This window comes from Trichechus manatus, unplaced genomic scaffold, assembly GCF_000243295.1.
Source record: "Trichechus manatus latirostris isolate Lorelei unplaced genomic scaffold, TriManLat1.0 scaffold00146, whole genome shotgun sequence".
Taxonomy (NCBI): Eukaryota; Metazoa; Chordata; class Mammalia; order Sirenia; family Trichechidae; genus Trichechus; species Trichechus manatus.
This window is the reverse complement of record NW_004444082.1, coordinates 1,882,160-1,903,307: the sequence shown is the minus strand read 5'-3', so window position 1 is coordinate 1,903,307 and position 21,148 is coordinate 1,882,160. Positions and strand designations below refer to the sequence as shown.

At 43.0% G+C, this 21,148-nt stretch overlaps 1 protein-coding gene across 2 annotated transcripts in view; it reads right to left on the bottom strand.

Annotated features, from left to right (window-relative positions):
* Window positions 1–21,148, bottom strand: part of PTPRM (protein tyrosine phosphatase receptor type M) — a 746,511-nt gene that overhangs the window by 60,417 nt on the left and 664,946 nt on the right. For both annotated transcript variants that reach the window (XM_004385786.3, XM_012558215.1), the window contains one exon: window positions 12,225–12,322. In XM_004385786.3, coding sequence (XP_004385843.1) covers window positions 12,225–12,322 — 98 coding nt within the window. The remainder of the gene's footprint in view (window positions 1–12,224; window positions 12,323–21,148) is intronic.

Genomic DNA, 21,148 nt, shown 5'->3' with positions numbered 1-21,148 from the left:
AATTCCGACGCATAGCAAACCCACAGGACAGAGCAGAACTGCCCCATAGGGTTTCTAAGGCTGTAGTCTTTACGGAAGCAGACTGCCACATCTTTCTCCCATGGAGCAGCTGGTGCATTTGAACGGCAGACCTACTGGTCAGCAGCCGAGCGCTTAACTATTGCACCACCAGGGCTACTTGTTGGAAGAATACAGTGATCTGCCTAATTCCTGATATCATATAAATAGTCCTAAGGATGTGGATGTGACGTTTGTGATTCAACCAGCTGAATGGATTAAAACTCCTCCAAATTCACTGTGGATTTGGTATTCTCTACCCCACAACATCAGTAAAGAATCTGTCCTTGGTGAGATGAGGTGTTTACTGTCTTTTTCTAGAACAAAGAATTCTCTGTCTGTCTAGGAGCTTAAGTGATAAGAGTTTTGTTTCTGTTTCCAAGGAGACATCTGAAGCTAAAAAACGTAAACCCAAACAATGTCGAGTTCCGAAATATCTATTTCCCTCTCACTTTCCATATTCCCTTCTGCAGGCAGTATTCCCTCACTGATAGCACTGGTTTCCTTCAGCTTCTCCATTTCAGACCGTACTGCTTTCTGTAACTCCAGCCAGTAACCCAGAGAAACCACCAGCTAGTTACCTTGTTACCATTCCCAGTACTCACAACTGGCTCTACAACCACCTACCTTTGTAACCATGTAGCCTCCCCACGGTTTTCAAAGAATGTTCCCCAAATGTATATTCCTTGATCCTGAGGCTTACAAACTTGTAATTGGGGCATAAGGGAGCGATTTACTAGAGACCTTCTTGCCAGGTATGAGCGAGGTTATTTGACTGGATTTGACATCTGTCTTAGTCATCTAGTGCTGCTCTACCAGAAATACCACAAGTGGATGGCTTTACAAAGAGAAGTTTACTCTCTCACAGTCCGGTAGGGTACAAGCCCAAATTCGAGGCATCAGCTTTCTCCGTCGGCTCTGGAGGAAAGTCCATGTCACCAGTCTTCCCTTGGTCTGCGACCTTCTCAGGGCAGGAACCTCTGGTCCAAAGGACGTGCTCTGCTCCCAGCACTGCTTTCTTGGTGGTGTGAGGTTCCCATGTGTCTCTGCTGGCTTCTCTCTTTTATATCTCAAATGAGATTGGATTAAGGCACTGTCTGATCTTGTAAAGCTCATCAGTATAACCTCATCACAGTGATAGAATTTACAACACATAAGGAGATCACATATAACCTCATCATAGTGATTGAGTTTATAACACATAAAGAAATCACATCAGATTACACAATCATACAATACTGGGAATCATGACCCAGCCAAGGTGACAGATATTTTTGGGGGACACAGTTCAATCCATGACAACATCAGAGAAGTGTCCAGACCTGTTCCCCCTTCTCATTGCTAAAAGCCTGGTCCCAGAGAAACACGGCAGTTGCTTAAGCCATAAGCTCTTGTCCTCTCCTGGCCTTAAATGTACGGCAGACCGTTTCAGAGAAATAGCTCTGCAGCAGTGAATGCTGGCTGTCTGTTAGTCCGCTGAATTAGATTCTTCCTTATTTGTTTACCTAATTAATTAAATTAAAGTAGAGATACTGATGTCTTGCCATTTTGTTAATCTGAAGGAAGCTGTATAAAGATGACAAAACCTTTCCCTGGATTACTTTGTCTGTTTGGCCCTATTCTCCTGGGAAGCTCCCAGCATTTACTTATGTACTCACTTAGCTAGATAAGAGTCTTCAGGGAATGGCAGAGCAAAAGCTCAGAAGATGAAGCTGGCAGATTTGGAAAGTGGAGAAGGGAAAAAAGAATTCTGCTGTCCAGAAAGGACATCGTGTACTGCTTTCCAACAAAGTATTCAAGCACAGAAGATACCTGCAGTGTGCAAAGTGGGAAAAAGCTGACTTTCAAGTGCTCATGTGAGCAGAACAGAGGAGGAGGATCACAGCTTTGAGACCATCCCATACTGCGTCCAATTACACCGCTGGGAAACTACAGATACTCACGGCCCAGAGAGGACGGCTGTTGATTGGGGGGTGTGCTGGAAATGCCTGCAGTCTATAAAGATGTGTCCCAAGGCCCACCTGTCCATCTGCTACACATTAAGAACTCTCTTAAATGCTTTGTAGACACTAAGGCAGGTGACCACCTACCTGCACCCCAAAGAGAATGGCAGGAGGCGAAGTTAGAGGCGATAGCATGGGACAACAAAGGATCCACCCTGGAGAGGAAAACAACACAGAGGCGACACAGAAGAGAAGAAACGGGGATTTCCCAGGCCGGCCAATTGTGGCGAGGCAGCAAGAACGCCCGGCTGGAGGCAAGTGACGGGGCTTGAAAATGGTGACCAGGAAAAGCAGGCACAGAGGCACACTCATCTTCCTGGGCTCGGCCAGGGAATGCTGGAGAGCTGATGTGTGCAGGACTCGCCGTTACCTGGGAAGCGCTTGTTATTCAGACCTGCAAATTTGCTTTGATCCGGCAATATCCTGCCACTGTGGCCGTATCAGAGATGGCTGCTACTCGAGTGTCAGATGACTTACAGCACACAAAGAATCGTCTCTGAAGCCTAATTTACAATTCATCGATATTTGAGTAAAGATGATGACTGCTTTTTATAAAAGGGACATAACGGAGTAGGCTGAATTGACAAGAACTTAGTGCAAAAGTAGACTAAGTGTTGACATATTTCTGTCATAATAAACAGTGCTGCAGGGAACTTAACTCACATCCATAATGAACATATTATATAACACATAGGACTTCAAAGTCTGTTTTCCCCACGTGGAAGCAATCAAGGAAAGGAGAGCAGTACATGGACATTTCCTTGGTATTTAGTAAGTCATTTTGTACTAGCTTATATGTTCCTTTGTAGTTATTCTTCCACCTCCACAAAAACATTCACTGAATACTTTCATGTGTCCAGCCTTCAGGGATTTACAGATAGAATAACCTGGCCTTTGCTCACAGGAGGGAGGACGGAACGGCAGCAGAAGGTGTTCGCTCCTTCAGTCATATGCAGTACCTCTAGAACTGTTCTGTGAATGTCTAGAGGGCAGGGATCCTGGCTTCTATTTTCCTGTCTTCACCTAAAGCCCATTGAGAGGTAAACTAATACCTGCATGTTAACTCACTGCATGTGTACCAAGCAGACCCACCAAGGCAGATGAACAGAGATGGGAAGGGTTAAGGCTTCTAACAGTGACAGCAGCACCAAGAGTCCCTGAGTGCAGAGCAACAGGAGGTGTGGATGAAAAAGGGATGAGACTGATTCTCTTTCCCACAGGAAATTCATTAGTTCATTGTGACAACCCACACAGAACTCAGAAATAAAGAGACCAGGGACTGTACTTAGAGCAAACAGCAATCTGCTGATCCCAACAAGGCAAAGAGCATTTCTGAAACCGAGGTTAAGGATGTGTGAGCGGGGGAGTGTGTGTGTATGTGTGTGAAAGAGACATACACTTGGGAAGGACCTTTTATCACGTATGAGAATGTGGATGTTGTGAGGGAGATCTAGTCTGGTTACTCACGTAAGCCAACGAGAGGGAAATGGTTAGCCTTAAAATTTTACATACATACACACACATACACATATATGTATATACACACACACACACACATATGTATCTGTATATATATAAACCCACTGCCGTCGAGTCAATTCCAACTCATAGCAACCCCACAGGATTTCCAAGGCTTTAAAACCCTACGGAAGCAGACTGTCACATCTTTCTCCTGCGGAGCTGCTGGTGGTTTCGAACGCTTTAACCACTGTGCCACCAGGGCTTGTTTGTATATATATATATAAATATATATAATTTGGATCCACAATCAACACCCATGGAAGCAGCAGTCAAGAATCAAACAACGTATAAATCTGCTGCAAAAGATCTCTTTAAAGTGTTAAAAAGCAAAGATGTCACTTTGAAGACGAAGGTGTGACCGATCCAAGCCATGGTATTTTCAATCGTATCATATGCATGAAAAATCAGAAAATGAATAAGGAAGATCAAAGAAGAATTGAAGACTTTTAATTACGGCGTTGGCGAAGGATACTGAATATACCATTGCACTGCCATAAGAACGAACAAATCTGTCTTGGAAGAAGTACAGCCAGAATGCTCCTTAGAAGGAAGGATGGCGAGACTTCGTCTCATGTACTGTGAACATGTTATCAGGAGAGACCAGTCCCTGGAGAAGGACATCATGCTTGGTAAAGTAGGGGGTCAGCAAAAGAGAGGAAGACCCTCAACAAGATGGACTGACACAGTGGCTGGGCTCAAGCATAGCAACAATTGTGAGGATGGCACAGGGCCAGGCAGTGTTTCGTTCTGTTGTACGTAGGGTCGCTATGAGTCGGAACCAACTTGATGGCACCTAACAATAACAACATATACATACACACGTATATATGTATGTATGTATGTGTACATGTGTGAACTCTATCAGAATAAAGTTTACAGAAGCTAGAGTTAGCATTGCACATATGAAGTTTTAAATAAGATATCTCATTTCTGTAAGCTATAAAATGCAGAACTCAGTATTTAATTTAAAATCCTTAATACACCTTCAGTAAGACTGAAGAATAAAGAGAAATATGTGGTTTTCTCCCTGCTTTATTCTGAGAGCATTCACTTTATCTTTGTCTCATATTTTTCAAAATCAACATCCAACTGAGTACTCAATGAAGTGTTTCCTACTGAAATGAATTTGTTTTACAGTTATATTCTGGGTTTTCCATTTCCTTTGTACCACAGTTTACCTTTCAATTAAATACATTTGCTATCCAAATTGGATTGATCCACATTAAGCGATGAGTCTCTACTGATCAGACATTTTGGATAAAATAACTGTTTCTGTGCCAAAGGACACCTCACACAAGATGCAAACGTCATGTCTGCAGTTACACAGAACCTGGGGGTGTGGATGGCACTGTACCACCACTTGCTACGCTCTTTTTCTCGCCAATGTTGCACACACTGTTGACTTGCAGATATCTTTATTACGTGATGGTGAGAGTTCTCCAGTGTGAGCCACATGTTCGCCAAGGGCTCCTTCCCTACTGCAGGCGTCCATGGTGCAGACGGGTACCACTGATCGTCAGCTAAAAAGAGATATGCTTGGGCGGTAAGACTGACTTACTGCGCAGTTGAGAAACCAGTGGATTGTGATAAACAATTCTGACAACTTTTGAGAAGAATATGTTAACAATCCTAGTTTACTGTAGTTAGATTAAATCATTTTCAAAAGAAGGTCTATAAATTACAGGCCGGATATCTTTTATGGTCTGCATAATTATAGGGAGAGCACCGATAGACTTCGTCCCCTTGGTACCTAGTCACACACTGTGCTCATCACTACAGTTTTCTACAGCATTCATGTATAATAACGCAGAACAGAGGGCTGACGGCTCTCTCTGAAGGAAGTGATGTGCTCATGTCTTTTCACTGAATCATTCCCTTTAAAAATCTAGACTCAAAGCTTTTCTCCTGTGGCTGATATTCAGAGCAGGCAGAGTCCGGGACATGAGGGAATTCGTTAAATAATGGAACAATACATTATTTTGTATTGTTAGACATTATCTAAGTTATTCATGTCATTAAGCAATATGTCTACGTCTTATAAAGGGGCGGCCGGACCTCTCCCTCCCTTGCTTCCTCCATCCATCCTGGATCTACTGGCTATTGCAGAAAAGCAGATGTTCTTTGTTGTGACGGTGGCCTTGATGTGAACTAGAAAGTAAATTCTGACGGCTAGTGTTCATCTTCCATTTTCTTCTTCCATTACTTTTTTAGTGACGGACATAGGGAAAGAAACGCTAAACTCTTCGAGCTGATCGTGCTCTTCAAAGCATCTGTTTCAGCGGCTTCTACCATCCCTGTGTTGAAGGAGGTTAACATTTCTGGTCCCTACTTCTCTTAGCTCCAAAACATTCTCTCACCTGTTACCAGAACTGTTCACGGCATCTTAACAACAATTTCCCTAAATGACTCTGAGACCTCATTTAGATTTCTTATAAACAGTCACGTTCTAATGAGGTCTTCATAAAACTGACTAAATATGTTTCAAAATCATTAGCTTAAATTACCGGTGCAAAGAGCTCCTCTGGGAGTCCTGCAGATTTGGTTAGGACACTGCTGGCAGATGGATGAATGTAACAACACCATGGAGTTTTTGAATCTCCACACAAATGGTGGATGTGAAAGGCTGGGAAACAGGCTCCTGGCTAAAAAGCAAAATGTCCCTCAGGTGGGTTCATTAAAGAGGGAAAACAATCACAACACATTCCAGTGCCATTTAAATGCCAGGTGTGCGGCCGTCTGCAGGTGCCAGGGAAACTGACAAGCGTCCCCTCCCAGAGTACGTGGGCTGAAAGGGGCTGCTCGGTGTGACAAGGCAGTCTGAGATAATGACGGGGCCTCGCAGATGTACTGGGGACCCCGCTGGCGGGAAGTGCAGCGTCTGTGTCTTCTGCACCAGGTGCTGAGACAGGGAAGGCCTCCCAGTGGCGCCAGCTCGGGCAATTACAGCCGCCTAATGCAGAGTGCTTCAGGGCAAAAACAAGGCGAGGGAAACAGGCTCCTGCTCGGACTTAATGGCTCACAGCACGGCTGGCTGTGTAGATAAACACCCACCGCCCGTTCATGCCTTATTCATGGCGGCCCACGATGTGCAGCCCACATGGTAAGTGGGGAGCTGCTGCCCTCACAACCCATGTCATTTTGATTTCTGCGGTGGTTTGCTGTTGTCGTTTTTAAGCATGGAAAATGGGGCAGTCATCTCCAAATACACGAGCAGGATTAACGATGGGAAGCAGCCTGGGACCAGGTCAGCACCTTTGCCCGGAGGGCTCATGCCCTCTTGTCAAAACCCCCAAATCAGCTCAGACATTTCAGCAAGACATGCCATAAAATCCATTACTAACTGAAGACAGACCGGCCCAAGGGGCTGGTGGTAACAAGATGAAGCCTCTTAGGTGCTTGCCTGTGTCCCCACGAACCTGGTAAGAATTTGGAAGGGCTTTTTTTTTTTTTTTTTGAAAGATACTTAACAGACCTGAAACTATGGAGTCATTTTTAAGCCAGCGGACTTACACTTATGGATAAAATGAAACCCAGTTACCCTCCCTTCCCTTTCAGCTACACCCTGTCAGCTGGATTTCCACGGTTACTTGTTACAAGAGTTGACGCCATAGAATGAACAGGAACCACCCCTGTGGAGCAGGTCCGGCTGCTGATGGAAGAAACAGCGACCACAGCCACCTGTCCTTTTTGGTTTTACTTTTTCAAAGCCAGGTGACTCGTCACAAGATTTGGCTTCCTGCAAAATGTGCCCTGTGCAGGAGACTTCTGTGGATGACTTCTGGTAACGGTAGTAATGTTACAGCACAATCTTCACGTTTTAGCCCAACGATGCTGTCCTGCCCAACGAGGGTTTACCATATGAGAACAGTTTAACCTCTTGAGCGACTGAGTCTGGATACAGTGGACTTTGGAATTTCAATTAAACAAAACAAAACAAAAAAATACGTGCCTTTACGTAAAACAAAACAACAACAAACAAAAAGCCAGTAGTTCTTATTTTAACAATTAACTACTTTTCAAAATAATTTGCCTTAGGATCCTTTTAAGTGGGCTCCCATACAAATATTTAAAATCTGAATTGATGAGTAAGTTTTAAAGAATCCAGTTATTGTATAAGGAAAACACTGTCAGAGCACCCTGTGGGTGCTTCCTTCTCATCCTTATATGTAGGTGTTCAACAAATATTGTAAAATGAATGAAGGACTCAGAATCTAGCGTCCATTTCAGGGGAAAAAACACGAGTAAATGAAAACAGAGGTAACATTTAGCTTATCAGTTCTGCAGTTAACTCAGCATATGCTAACTGCTCCTTTTATCCAGGCTGAAAGTGCGCTCACTCCTTCACTTCCTCGGCATTCACTGGGTGCCACGCCCTGTGCTGTGCCAGGACAATTCAACAATGAGTAAGACAGTCTCTTCCCTTTAAGAAGCTTGTTCTCTGGGGGAGTTGACACTTTGTTTGAATACTTTTTACTGTTTTATAGCAAAAGAAAGTAGATTTGGGGAGGGGAGGAAGGAAGGTCGTTAGATATGCCACCGTGGGTTATTGGAAACTTAAGGGTTACGCTAACACTTACATTTATTGAATCCTTGCCATGAGGCAGTAACTTCTCTCCCCACCTGATGTGTAATTTTTACAAGAACCTTATGAAACAGCTACTAGTATTTCCCCACTTCACAGGTGAAAGATCTGTTGCAAGAGAGGCCTAGAAACTGGCCAGGTGGGTCATGGAGTGAGGAGCTGGAGGTGCCGGCTTCTCAGGCAGGTCATGCCAGCCTTTTGCACTGTCTCTCCGTCCCATAGTATCTCTCCCCTTGTCTTGGTACTTTACTTATATATTCTTTATTGTACAGAAAATTTTACATTTCAATATCCTCACATTTGCCAATTGTTTTCTTAATGCATTGGGCTTTGGGTGTCTTTGAAACAGTCTTAAAAAAAAAAAAGCTAAACATTTTCTCCTAAAAGTTAAAAAACTGTATTTGTTATATTTGAGTCTTTATCTGTTATTCATTTTGAGTGTTTTTTGAACAAGGAGGGAATTTTCTGGCGGGGGGTTCTACGTGGATAACCAAATGTCTAAGCTCTGTGGACTGAAAAGTTCATGCTATCCCCACTAACTGTGTATCTTCCCATACACCTACTGTCAACCTCTGGACCCTCCATTTAATCCACTGTTTTATTCATCCCTTCCTATCCCATTGTCTGGTCTATAATTTTCCCTTCCCTCCTCTCCTAGTCAGGTTTTGATATCAAAGTTGTATTAGTCTCTTAAAATAAAATAGGGGAACAGTCTTTCTTTTTCTATTCTCTTAGAATAACGTTTATAAAATTTGAGCTGTCCATTCTTGAATATTTATTAGAACATACCTGTAAATCTATTTGGGCTTTTTAATGAATCAATTTTTCACCATAAATCAATTTATTTCTTATTTCTTTATGTAGATCAGGTCTGGTGGTAACAAACTCCTTCAGCTTTTGTTTATGTGGGAATGTCTTAATTTCTCCCTCATTCTTGAATGACAGTTTTGCTGGACACAGAATTCTTGGTTGACAGTTTTTTTCTTTCAGCTCTTTAAATACGTCATCCCACTGCCTTCAGGCCTCCAAGGTTTCCGAGGTGAAACTGGCCCCTAATCTTACCGAGGATACTTTGTATGTGATGACTGACTTCTCTCTTGCTGCTTTCAGGATTCTCTCTTTGTTTTTTGAGAGTTTGATTATAATGTGTCTCAGTGTATCTCTTGGGTTTATCCCACTTGGAGATAACTGAGCTTCTTCTTGGATGTGTACATTCACGTCTTTCATCAAATTTGGGAAGTATGCAGCCATTATTTCTTCAAATATTCTTTCTCCCTCTTTTTCTCTATCTTCTTCTTCTGAGACTCCCATAGTGCATACGTTGGTCTGCTTGATGTTGTCATCATTCACTTTTTAAATAATTATGGTCTATTCAGATTTTCAGTTCCTTTTAGAGTCAGTTTTAGAAACTATTCTTCTAGAAAATTACCTAATGTATCTAAATGTTCAGATTTATTGTTATTCATGTTATTCTATTATGATAAAATATCTATACTATTCCTAATGTTTTTTATAGTCTTTAAAATTTCTGATCTACTGCCAGGGGTTTGTCTATTTGATTAGTATTTTTGCAAAAACTGCTTTTGATTTTGTTAATATTATTATAGATTCTTTGCTTTCTATTTAATAAATTTATTCTCTTATATTATTTCCTTTTTTTTCCTCTTTTTTTTTTTTTATCTGTTTTCTTGAATTAAATGCTGTAAAGTATGGAATCACCTTGCAGAAAGCTATATTTGGACTGTGCTTTTGGTTTTTTCAAGCTGGACCAATACCTGCAGCTAATGAATGGGGGCTGACTAGACCAAGAAGGACCACCTGGGGGCCTGATGCTGACTAACCCTCACAAGGCTGATGGAATCCATTATGCCATGTGGTGAGGCCAATAAGATCCCTGAACACAGAGACTATGACAAAGCTTCCTGGTTGGTGAGCATGCACAGGGGAGGACAGTGTGTCCCTCGGGGACATGGAAGCTCCATCCTGTGACCCCTCCCAGACCTCGCCCTATGTGTCTCTTTGTATCCTTTTTGGTTATAATAAATATGTAGTAAGTATGGTGTATTCTCTGGGAATTAAGGTAGTTGTTAGAGTGAATTAGCAAACCCACAGGAGCAGTGAGAGCCAGCAGGGGCTGGTCCCTGCCTGTTTGGCAGTCTGAAAGAAGTCCTTTTAACTTGTGAGCTCTGACCTAGCCCTGGAGGCTGGGGCTGAAAGACAGTATCCATCAAACTTGTGAGCACTGGCCCAGCTGTGGGTGGCTGGGGCTGAGAGGGAGTGTGCCAAATGAGTGGCTGGTGACCAGGATGGAGAAGTGGGAAGGTGGGCACTGGATCCATTTCCACACTTTGAGAATTGAATTCACACTGGTCCTGACAACACATGAAGCAGTGAAGGTGGGATATGCCCACTGTGCCCCTTGCTTACTGCAGATGCTTAGCTAATCTTCCTTCTTTTCTAATAACACATTTAACAACATGTATTTCCTTTTAGGTACCAGGTTAGTTGTATTCTACAAGTTTAGTATTTATGATTCACAGTTCTACAGTTATAAATATTTTTTGATTTATATTATCGTGTTTCCTTCGATCCATGAGCGAGTGGAAGTGCATTTTCACCCAGATCCTAAGTGAATACAGATGAAGTTCCTTGTTATTTCCCTGTGTTTATGTCTTCCCCCTTTCACTGAGTGTCTACCCTTTGTGGGTTCTGGTTTTACGTGGCAGTTTCAGTTCATATGGTTAGCATCACATAGGCTCAAGACTTTATTCCCATCCCTGGTGGGCTTTAAAGCCAAGATCCAAGATCCCCAAGACTGTCAGTCCTCATCCTCTCACTAAGACTGATGCATAGCACCCTCACCCAACCTCCTAAGGGCAGATGCAGTGTCCACTCTCTCTCTAGTCTCTAGTTCTCACTTTGTTTCTGATCTCTGGTAGTTTTCTTTACTTTCTTGAGTGCTAAGGTAAACAGTAATATATATATATATGTATATATTTACATATCTATGCAATATATAGAATACATAGAAACCCTGGTGGCATGGTGGTTAAGAGCTATGGCTGCTAACCAAAAGGTCGGCGTTCGAATCCACCAGGTGCTCCTTGGATACCCTGTGGGGCAGCTAATGTATTGCAATATATATTTAGACTTTATCTAGAATCTCTAGGTTTTGTAGAGAGAGGGTTTTCAGTTACTTAGTCAGCCATTTATCCAGAATTGGAAGCATCTTTCACTTCTTAATGTCTCTTTCCTTTTTGGTTTGTGTCTCTTGATACTTTCCTAGAACCTTAAGAGAAAATGCCTTTAAGGTTTCTGCTCCAATATTTTAACTCTAGTCTAACCCCCAGGCTGACTTTGCTGAGAGTAAATCACTCAGTGTCAGCTTGTCTAAGAAATGGGTTCTGCTCTTGAGTTGAGCGTAAGTGTGAAACTGGACCCACTATAAAAGAAAGCGATTGCACCCTGTGCATTTTCTTATTTTTAAATTTCATTTTGGAAATAATCCTATAGCGTGCCACTACTGAGATTACAACAATTGAAGAGTTTCCTGGTTAAAGAGGAAACAACGCTTATAAACAGTTAATACAGATCAAGTAATACAGGACCTTGGGAAACTAAGGCACAGGAAAGTCAAAACTAAGCAAGAGAAGATGCTGGAATTCTAATCTAATGATCGAATACAGTGAAGCACAGTTTTTAGAGTCAGTTTTCTTGAGTTAAGCAATGTAGTCATATCCAAGGGAGCACTCAATGAGTTTTGACGCCCCACAACAAGCATTCATGCTTAGAGGCATTTCTGTGTGCTCAATATAGCCAGATAAAAACTGCTTTTAAATCTTGAGTGCCTTTCCTGTCTGTTGCTATCGCAACAAATGAAAGCAATTCAGGCTTTGTTTACTGATAATTTATAAGCAAGTGCAGCGGGCAATAGGAGGAGCTGTATTAGTTAATGTTTTATGGAGTACACAGAATACTTCGAAAACCTGGCTCATGCCTTACTTCATATTACAAACTAACCAATGAAGAAAATGGTAATTTACAGTATAAATCTGACTTACCCTTCCAACTTCCACAAGGTTGGTCACCATAATTATGCTTGCGGTATTTTCATGCCACACCATTCTCCAGAAATCATAGATGGTCTCTTGCATTGGTCCTGAAGCAAAATATAAGTCATAGGTTTGCAACTGGAAAATTTCTGGGGCTTGCAAATAAACTATAAATACCTACTTGCAATTCTCTCACTTTTATAGATGGACATAGCTCTAGATGCAAAAACGTACTCTTTCTAAAACAGCATCTATAGAAAAATCATAATTTTCATTCATGGTTGAATTTTTTTCATGTCATCAAACCTACCTGCATTTGAGCTTTTTACCGCTCTTAAACTACTACCGTGAAAGAAAGTTATTTCTCCATCATTTAGCTATTTATCTCCATAATACTCAAGAGTGAAATTTTAAAAAATGGATAACATTACTCTTCTTGCTAACAACTGGCAGATATCCAGGGAAATGTTATCTGGAATGAAATGAGCCTCTATAGGAATAATGGCCTTTTCTTGTTTCAAGTATTTTTCTTATTCTGTGCTATCTGTCAAATTAAGCCTTTTTTTTTTTTTTTTTTTTGCTTGACTTTCGAAAGTGAGAGAAATTAAGAGTTCTGTACTTCCTCTCACAGAACATAAAGATTCCTGGTAGGACATGACCAGGCATCTGCTTCCTTAGTTCTTGGGATCCCAGTATTAAAAAGCTATTTCTTATGGACTAGAAAAAGAAAAAAAGATGGGAAATATGCATTACAAAATGCCGGTCTTACGGGTACTATCAGGTATGGAAACCTGGACTTTAAGATGGCTTTCATTCCAGATTAAAAAACAGAACAAAACTCTATGCCCACACACACTTGACCGTAACAGTAAAAATTGATATAAGACAAGGAGAAATGCAACTTCCGAGGCATGAAGAGTTACATGATGTATGAGCAAGCACGCCAAGGTTCAAGGCACACACTGTGACTAGAAACTAGAATGGTACTGTAGTATCTCGACATTACAGATCCCTGGATTTGGAGCTCAAATATTTGAATCTGAGATTTGTCTCTACCTTGCAACCCCGGTGGTACAATTAAAAGCTTGGCTGCAAAACAAAAGGTTGGCAGTTTGAGTGCACCAGCTGCTTCTCAGAAACCCAATGGGGCAGTTCTACTCTGTCCTCTAGGGTCGCTGTGAGTCGGAAGCGACTTGACGGCAACAGGTTTAACCACCCATGTTACATTTGGGCCGTGTGATTTTGCACAAGTTACTCAGCCACTGTGAGCTTTAGCGTTTTCATCTGACTTCATCTATATACTAATGACAATAACAGGTCTCAGGATTACTTTGAGGAATCATGGAGTTAATGCGCACAAGGCACTTTACAAATAACAAAGCATTAGATGAAAAACAAGGTGCATTTAAAGACATTTATTAACGCTTTGGTCCCTGTGCTGAGACTTCCGCCACCTGCCAGCCTCTTGTCCCATTATCAGTTAGTTCCTTCCTCACGATCGAGGAGCCCCTTGGTGATGCAAAATGTTAACGCGTTCAGCTGCTAACTGAAAGGTTGGAGGTTTGAGTCCACCCAGAGGCGTCTCAGAAGAAAAGGCCTGTTGATGTACTTCCAAAAAATCAGCCACTGGAAACCCTATGGAGTGCAACTCTACTCTGACACACACACGATCACCATGAGTCGGCGGCGACTCCAAGCAGTGGTTTGGGTTACCGTCGAAGCCTCCTTTCTGTCTCCACAACACAGACTTTCATCGTGTGTCTTTTGCTGCTTTGTATTACACCCTCACCTCCCAGTCAGACTGGCTTGACTGCCTGATGTCTCCATTCTAACCCCTTTAGGAGATCAGGTGTGCCCCCACCCACGAAGCCACACCAGCCATTTCTGCCATGTCCCTGGGCACAGGCTAAAGATTTAAGCGACATTTAATCCGAGGTTACAGAGGAAATGAGTCAATATCAGATTCCATCAATCACTACATTTCTTGCTTGTAGAGAGGCACATTCATTGTGTATTTAACAGCTTGTAATTTATGAAGAAAAAAGATCTTTGCGCAAAAGGACAGTTTTCCCAATGTGACCTCTGAAACAAAGGGGTGGCCTAGACGCTTTCTGCTTCCTTTGCTAGATACACAGGCCTGTGCTCTGAAACTTCCAGATATCCTTCTGATGACAATGGCTACAGCAGCAGACAAATCACAGCATCACTGACAGTGTGGCCTTCAGGAAGAAAAGCCATCTCTCAATGCCCAACATGAGTCTTCCCAGAGACGTGCTAGAGCAGGGCCCCTGCTCTGTGCTTCCAACCCAAACAACCCGACTCATAGTGACCCTACAGGACAGAGTAGAACTGCCTCACAGAGCTTCTAAGGAGCAGCTGGTGGATTCAAACTGCCGACCTTCTGGTTACCAGCCGAGCTCTAAACTACGCCATCAGGGCTCTGTGCTTCCAAAGTGCTCCTAAATTACCCCTCCTTACTATTCAACACTCTTGTTATTACTTACCTCCAGCTCCCCCCTGGAGGGGAACATGGCTGTCTTGGTTTACTGCCTTAGGGAATACCTGACACACAGCAGGGGCTCAATGAACAAGTGAATGAATGGGTAAGTCTGTATGCATGTGTGTAAATATTATTATTTATTATTACTCGCTATATTACATACAGATTATTATTATAACATTATTAATATTAATTGATATTATAAGGAGCCTGGGTGCCACAAATGGTTTGCGATCGACTGCTAACCTAAAAAGGTTGATAGTTTGAACCCACCCAGCAGCTCTGTGGAAGAAATGGCCTGGCAAACTGCTTCCCTAAAAATTATAGCCAAGAAAACCCTATGGAGCAGTTCTACTCTATAAGACATGGGGTTGCCATGTGTCAGGGGCTGACTCAACAGCAGCTAATAACAACAACAATTAATATTATAATAATATTAATACTATTGACATGCAATATTATTTATCTGATTCCCTCTCTCGACATATTTCTGAGATCATCTGTAGACGCTTGAAAACACAGTCTTTACTCTTTTTCAATTCATTGAAAGGGTGGCATCTTTTACAAGGGCTTCTTCAGAATGAGAGTGATTATTATTTACTCCTCAGTGTGCTGGAACTGGACTGCTGCTCACTCACCAAGGAGACCACTCCACCATGTTTCCCTGGCCCAAGGCTTTGTCTCAAGCCTTACCTCACTCCATTACCCTGGTAACCAGGGGCAACCCTAGCCTCCTAGTGACCACCGTCTAATGAGGTAGTGGTTGTCAACTCTGGCTGCATATTAAAACCACTGCAGAGCTTTTAAAAGGTTCTGATGTCACAGTCAAAGAGACTGAATTCAGTTGGCCTGGGGTAGGGCTGGGTCTGTCCTGGAGCAGAACCACTGAGGTACAGCATCAAAGGCACTCCCTCCCTTCTGACCTCACCCTCAGGGTGATCTCAGCAGAGGTGTTACTATGCAGCACCAAAGACTTGATTGTTTTGGATCTACTGTTTGGCCCTAATCAAGCTCCCTGAGTCAAGGAATCCCATTCTCTGATTTAGAGGGAACTCACTCATAGAATGCCACCTAGGAACATGACTGGGTCATTTCACCATTAGGGCTCAGGGTCAGGTAAAGTGACGAGAGTTCTTCAACGTGTACATAACTAATTTCAGTTATCCTTAAAATAAAACGTGTTTATAAAGATTAGTGGCCACTTCACTGGTAACATAACATACACATTACTCTTTAAAGTTTTCTTGCCCTTTGAGCTGGACTGAAAAAAAAAAAAGATTAGGATAGAATTTAATTCAGTGAGGTTCTTTTCGATACTAAAATTAGGTACAGGTATCCAGAAGAACTAAACAGTTTGGTGTTAAAATTTGGAAGTGAAATTGAACACAGAGATTCTAAAATAATCCCAGAATGGGAGGAAAAAAATGTGCCAGGAGACAAAGGGCACCTATGCCCTCGTGGGGCAGCTTGGCTGGATTCTCTCTTGTCTTGGCTCTCCTTCCCTGTGTACCGGGCACTGTCACCACACGAAAGCTGTCTTCCTCTGCCACACCAGATGGCCCTCTGCCTGGCTGGCCCGCTAAGGGAGTCCAACAATAAAACTGCTCCGGGGTGGCCACTGGAGATTCTTGGCTAAGGATTACAAGTGCAAACCAAGATATTTTCTTGAATGTTCATTCAACCCTGTATTTTATTATTTTTGGAGGTGTGGTGGGAATGGAAGAAGGAGAACATGTATGTGTGTATGTGTGTGTGTGTGTGTGTGTGTGTGTGTGTGTGTGTGTGTGTATTTCAAGGAAACGGCTCATGCAGTTGTACAGGCTGGAAGTCCCAAGTCCCACGGTCAGGCATCAGGCTGGAGGTGTCTTTCTGACTCACGTAGCTGTAGGAGCTGATGAACCAAAGACTGGTAGGTCAGATGGCAGGTTACTGGCTCACAGGCTGCGGAGGCTGATGAATACCAAGATTGGCAGGCAATATCACAGGCTGCTGGCTTAAGTCCCAAGAACTGGAGGTCAGATGATGATGAGCCAGATGCAGGAAACAGAGTGAGCAAAAGCCAGCAACCTTTGCACGAAAGTCCATATATACATGGATGCAGGCCACATCCTCAAGGAAGCTCCCTTTCAAATGATTGGCTGCTCATCATGGAGGTGATTCCATAATACCAGATCTCATCACGGAGGTGAGTACATCATTATATAACTGCCAAACTACATCATAACTGCCAATCCACTGGGAATCATGGCCCAGCTAAGCTGACCTACAACCTTAACCGTCACAACATCCAAATATGAGGCTTTTAAACTTGTCAATCCTATTTTTCTTTTCTCTTTGGCATATTTCAAATTATGTCCTGAGATCTGAATAAATTACTACTTAGAGACACTTGTCTCTTTCCAAAATCAAAAAGCACACTGGAGACCGTGAGGGACAGCATGTATTGTCACCGGGAGCTACTCCACTGATTCTAGCTGCTCTTGCTGGGATCTGCGTGGCTGGCACCATCGTGAGCTGCGGGTCTACAGATGTTTGTACACAGTACATGATGGTTGTCCTCAGCCCCATGGAAATGCCAGAAGGAGAACTGCAGGAGGCCATTGCCTCTGCCTTCCACCTCCGGATCCTGAAAGCTGATGCGGTGAATGCCCTCATCATAAGAAAGTTCTATAAAGACGTTAATAGATTGCTCTCAGAGTGGACAAGCAATTCAGCTCCCAAGACAAAGGAATCCACAACATCAGGCAAAAGACTTCTGAGAAACCTCCATCCCTCAGGTACGAGCAGATGTGTGCGACAGCCCCAGTATCTGATTTCTGCAGTTTCTGGCTGACTGGGAGGTGTTAGAATTGCTGTGGCAGTGCATTTACAGATGTTTGCACAAAAGGCAAGAAGGTTATTCTCAGCAGTTGTATCCCTATGAGACTAAAGCGTTTGAAAGGTAAGGTCTACACATTTCGACACTATCAGGCCAGTCTTACATTCCATTTCCCTCACGATGGTGGGCAAGTACAGACCTCTGCTGAGAAGGAAATATGCAGAGGGGTCATTTTTACCACCACTCTGCCCTGGAGGGGGAAAAAAAGCAGAAAGAACTGGAGCACAATAAAATAAATTAAAAGTATGATGAAAAGCATAACTGAAAGATATCCAAGGATGAACTCTATCTCTAGTTCATGGGAAGCGAGAGATATTAACAATTATAATCTAAAACCTTGATAGATGACTTGTACCCTCTCTTTTCACATTCTAATTTCTATACATTATGTTTTCTGTGTCAACTAGAGCTGCTGAGAAGTCAAGGTCCTTTAAGCTCACAATGGCATATTCAAGGTTTTTGAAGTGAAGAAAGGAAGTACAAACAAGAACATGGTATTCCATCATAAAATGAATAATAGCTAATTTCTTTTGAGCAGTACTTCCCGGGTCCTATTTGAAGTATTTTGCATGTATTATCTCATTACACTGAAAGTGCACAATAATCCTATGAAATAGGTACAACTGTTCTTTCCATTTGATGGAGCAGAGATTGAGGCATAGAGAGGTCAAGTAAGTTGCCCAAGATCACAAAGCCAGCATGCCTGCTGCCACCGTTGGTATCAAAAGCAATTCAGAGGGGCTCTACTTGACTGTGTGTACTGTACAACCACCACAATCCCAGCAAGAGTAAAACAGAAGAAAACCCATGTCAAACACACAAAAACTACCTCTTTGAAAGTGTTTTTGTGTCAGGTCACTTCTTTACCTTAAAACCTTCAATGACATCCCACTGTTCACAGAATAAAATCCAACTTCACAGGCACAGTCAGCCCCGAGTCACCTTCTCCGCCCACCCAGACCTCTCCTCTGGCCTGGGCTGTGCCCACTCGGAAACATTTTCAGAACACAGTCCCGCTTTACTTCCCTCCACTTCCATTCCTACCATCCTCGTCCGAGGCATCATTCACTCTCCCGGGAATCAGCCTAACAAGGCTTCCTGAAGCCACATAGCGGTCTCCCTCCAATCCACTCCTGACACCTCCGCCAGAGCTGGTTTCTGAAAACGGAACGTCTGATAACACCATTTTCCTGACTAAACTCTCTGAAGGCTTTCCCACTGCTCTTAGAGTAAACCTGTTTCCAGTAAGGCCGTGTGGCGCGGGCGGCCACGGCCTGCCTGCCCCTCCAGTTTCGGCTTTGACTACTTGAGGTGCATGGCCCTTATGACCACGCACCTCAGGCCAATCTCATGTTCCATTGGGGACAGGCCCCTCTACTGTCCCCTCCTCTTTGTCTTAAAGCCCACACAACCTGCTGGTCTCAGCCCACCCATCTGAAAGTCACTCCCCGGGCAAGTTCTCCAAGACCCGAGTCAGATCCCTCAGTCCCTCACAAGGTTACTTTCAGTTGTGGCCCCAGTGTGTCTTTAATGCTCATCCCCTCACTGGTCCATCAGCAGTTTCTCTGTGCTCCTCTGCTTCCCTCATCTGGAGGACCTTCTCGGCCTCAACGGCAACTTGAGTTTGCAAGCCCTGTATGCTGCAGTTAGCAATTCAACAATGTTTACCTGGGCTGCTCTGTGCCAGGACTTCTGTGAGGCATGTAAGGGGTGCAAAGGTAAATAATATAAATGTAGTCTGTACTTTCAAGAAGCTCCTAATTTTGTAATTTAGAGATAATGCCAGAACACACTACGCTCTGATACAAAACACAGTCAGGTAAGCACCCTGACACTGCAGCTTCAGAGTGATGTACGCACCCCCTGGAGACACATGACGATTCTCCAAGGGCCACAGGGATAGTCTTAAAATCAGTCATTTACAGTTACTTCTCTGCACACTTTGCCAAGACTGTTCTTCCGAAAACGCACATACATCCACGATAGTCTTTTCACACTCGACAAAAGGCAAACACATCACCCATCCGAAACATTGCTCAGGTGCTCTGCCCCAAGTGTAACAACCTGCAGGTATGAAACTAGAGGAAAGTCTGAAATACTGACACTGGAAATGCACGGGGATCCTGCCAGATTATTTGTTCCGCATACAGAGGCACATATACAGAAGCGTGCAGATGCATACAGACACTGAACAAATAATCCAAGATGGTGGATTACATAAACAGCATGGCATCAGGATTGGCAGAAGAATCATTAACAACCTGCATTATGCAGATGACACAACCTTGCTTGCTGAAAGTGAAGATGCCTTTAAGCACTTACTGACGAAGGTCAAAGATTACAGCCTTTAATACAGACTACACCTGAACATAAAGAAAACAAAAATCCTGATCCAATAAACAACATCATGATAAATGGCAAAGAAATTGAAGTTTTCAAAGATTTCATTCTACTTGGATCAATAATCAATGCCCATGGAAACAGCAGTCATGAAATTAAACAATGACGTATAGCATTAAGAAAATCTACTGAAAGAGACCTCGTTAAAGTGTTACAAAGCAAAGATGTCACTCTGACAACTAAGGTGCACCCGACCCAAGCAATGGTCTTTTCAACTGCCTCATATGCATGCAAAAGCTGGACAATGAAAAAGGAAGACCAAAGAAGAATGGACACATCTGAACTGTACTGGTGGAGAATATTGAATATATTGTGGACAGTCAGAAGAACAAACAAATTAGTTCTGGAGAATGTACAGCCAGAATGCTTCTTAGAAGCCTGGATGGAGAGACTTCGTTTGCTTACTTTGGACACATCATCAGGAAAGGCCAATTGCTAGAAAAGGACATCACCCTTGGTAAAGTGGAGGGTCAGCGAAAACGAGGGAAATTGTCCCTGAGATGGACTGACAAAACAGCTGCAGCAATGGGCTCCAACATACCAAAGATCATGTAGATGGTGCAGGACCGGGCAACATTTCGTTCTTGATACAAAAGGCTACCACAACTGGAGCTGACTTGACAGCAGCTAACAACCACCTGCCCTTCCTGCCTCACTCATGCTTCTGTTAAGGCTAAGTCTTGTGTTAGAAGCACGGTATTGGGGCTCATGTTGAGATGCTCTGAATTCAGAACACCAGAAGCAGCAGAGACCAGTGACACTTATTCTTGTAAATGGAACTGGACCATTTTGTGGGGCCACAAAATTTTCTTGGATGAAACCCACAGATAAATACCTAAGCCATTTAAGTGTGTTCTTTCAGGTTTGGTGTGTGTGATGGTTAAGATTGTGTGTCATCTTGGCTGGGCCATGTTTCTCCGTGTTTTAACGTAATCACTCCCATGATTGAGTATACTGTGAGTAGCCAATCTGATGAAAGGAAGTCTCCTTGGGGGTGTGGCCCGCATCTGTATATAAGCAGACGTTCTGGTTTTTTGCTCTCTCTGGATTCTGTGGTTGCTTCCTGTCGTCTCATCTCCCGTTCTTGGGACTTGAGCTGTCAGCTTATCTGCCGAACCTGGGATTTGTTGATCTGCACAGCCTGTCAGCAGGAGC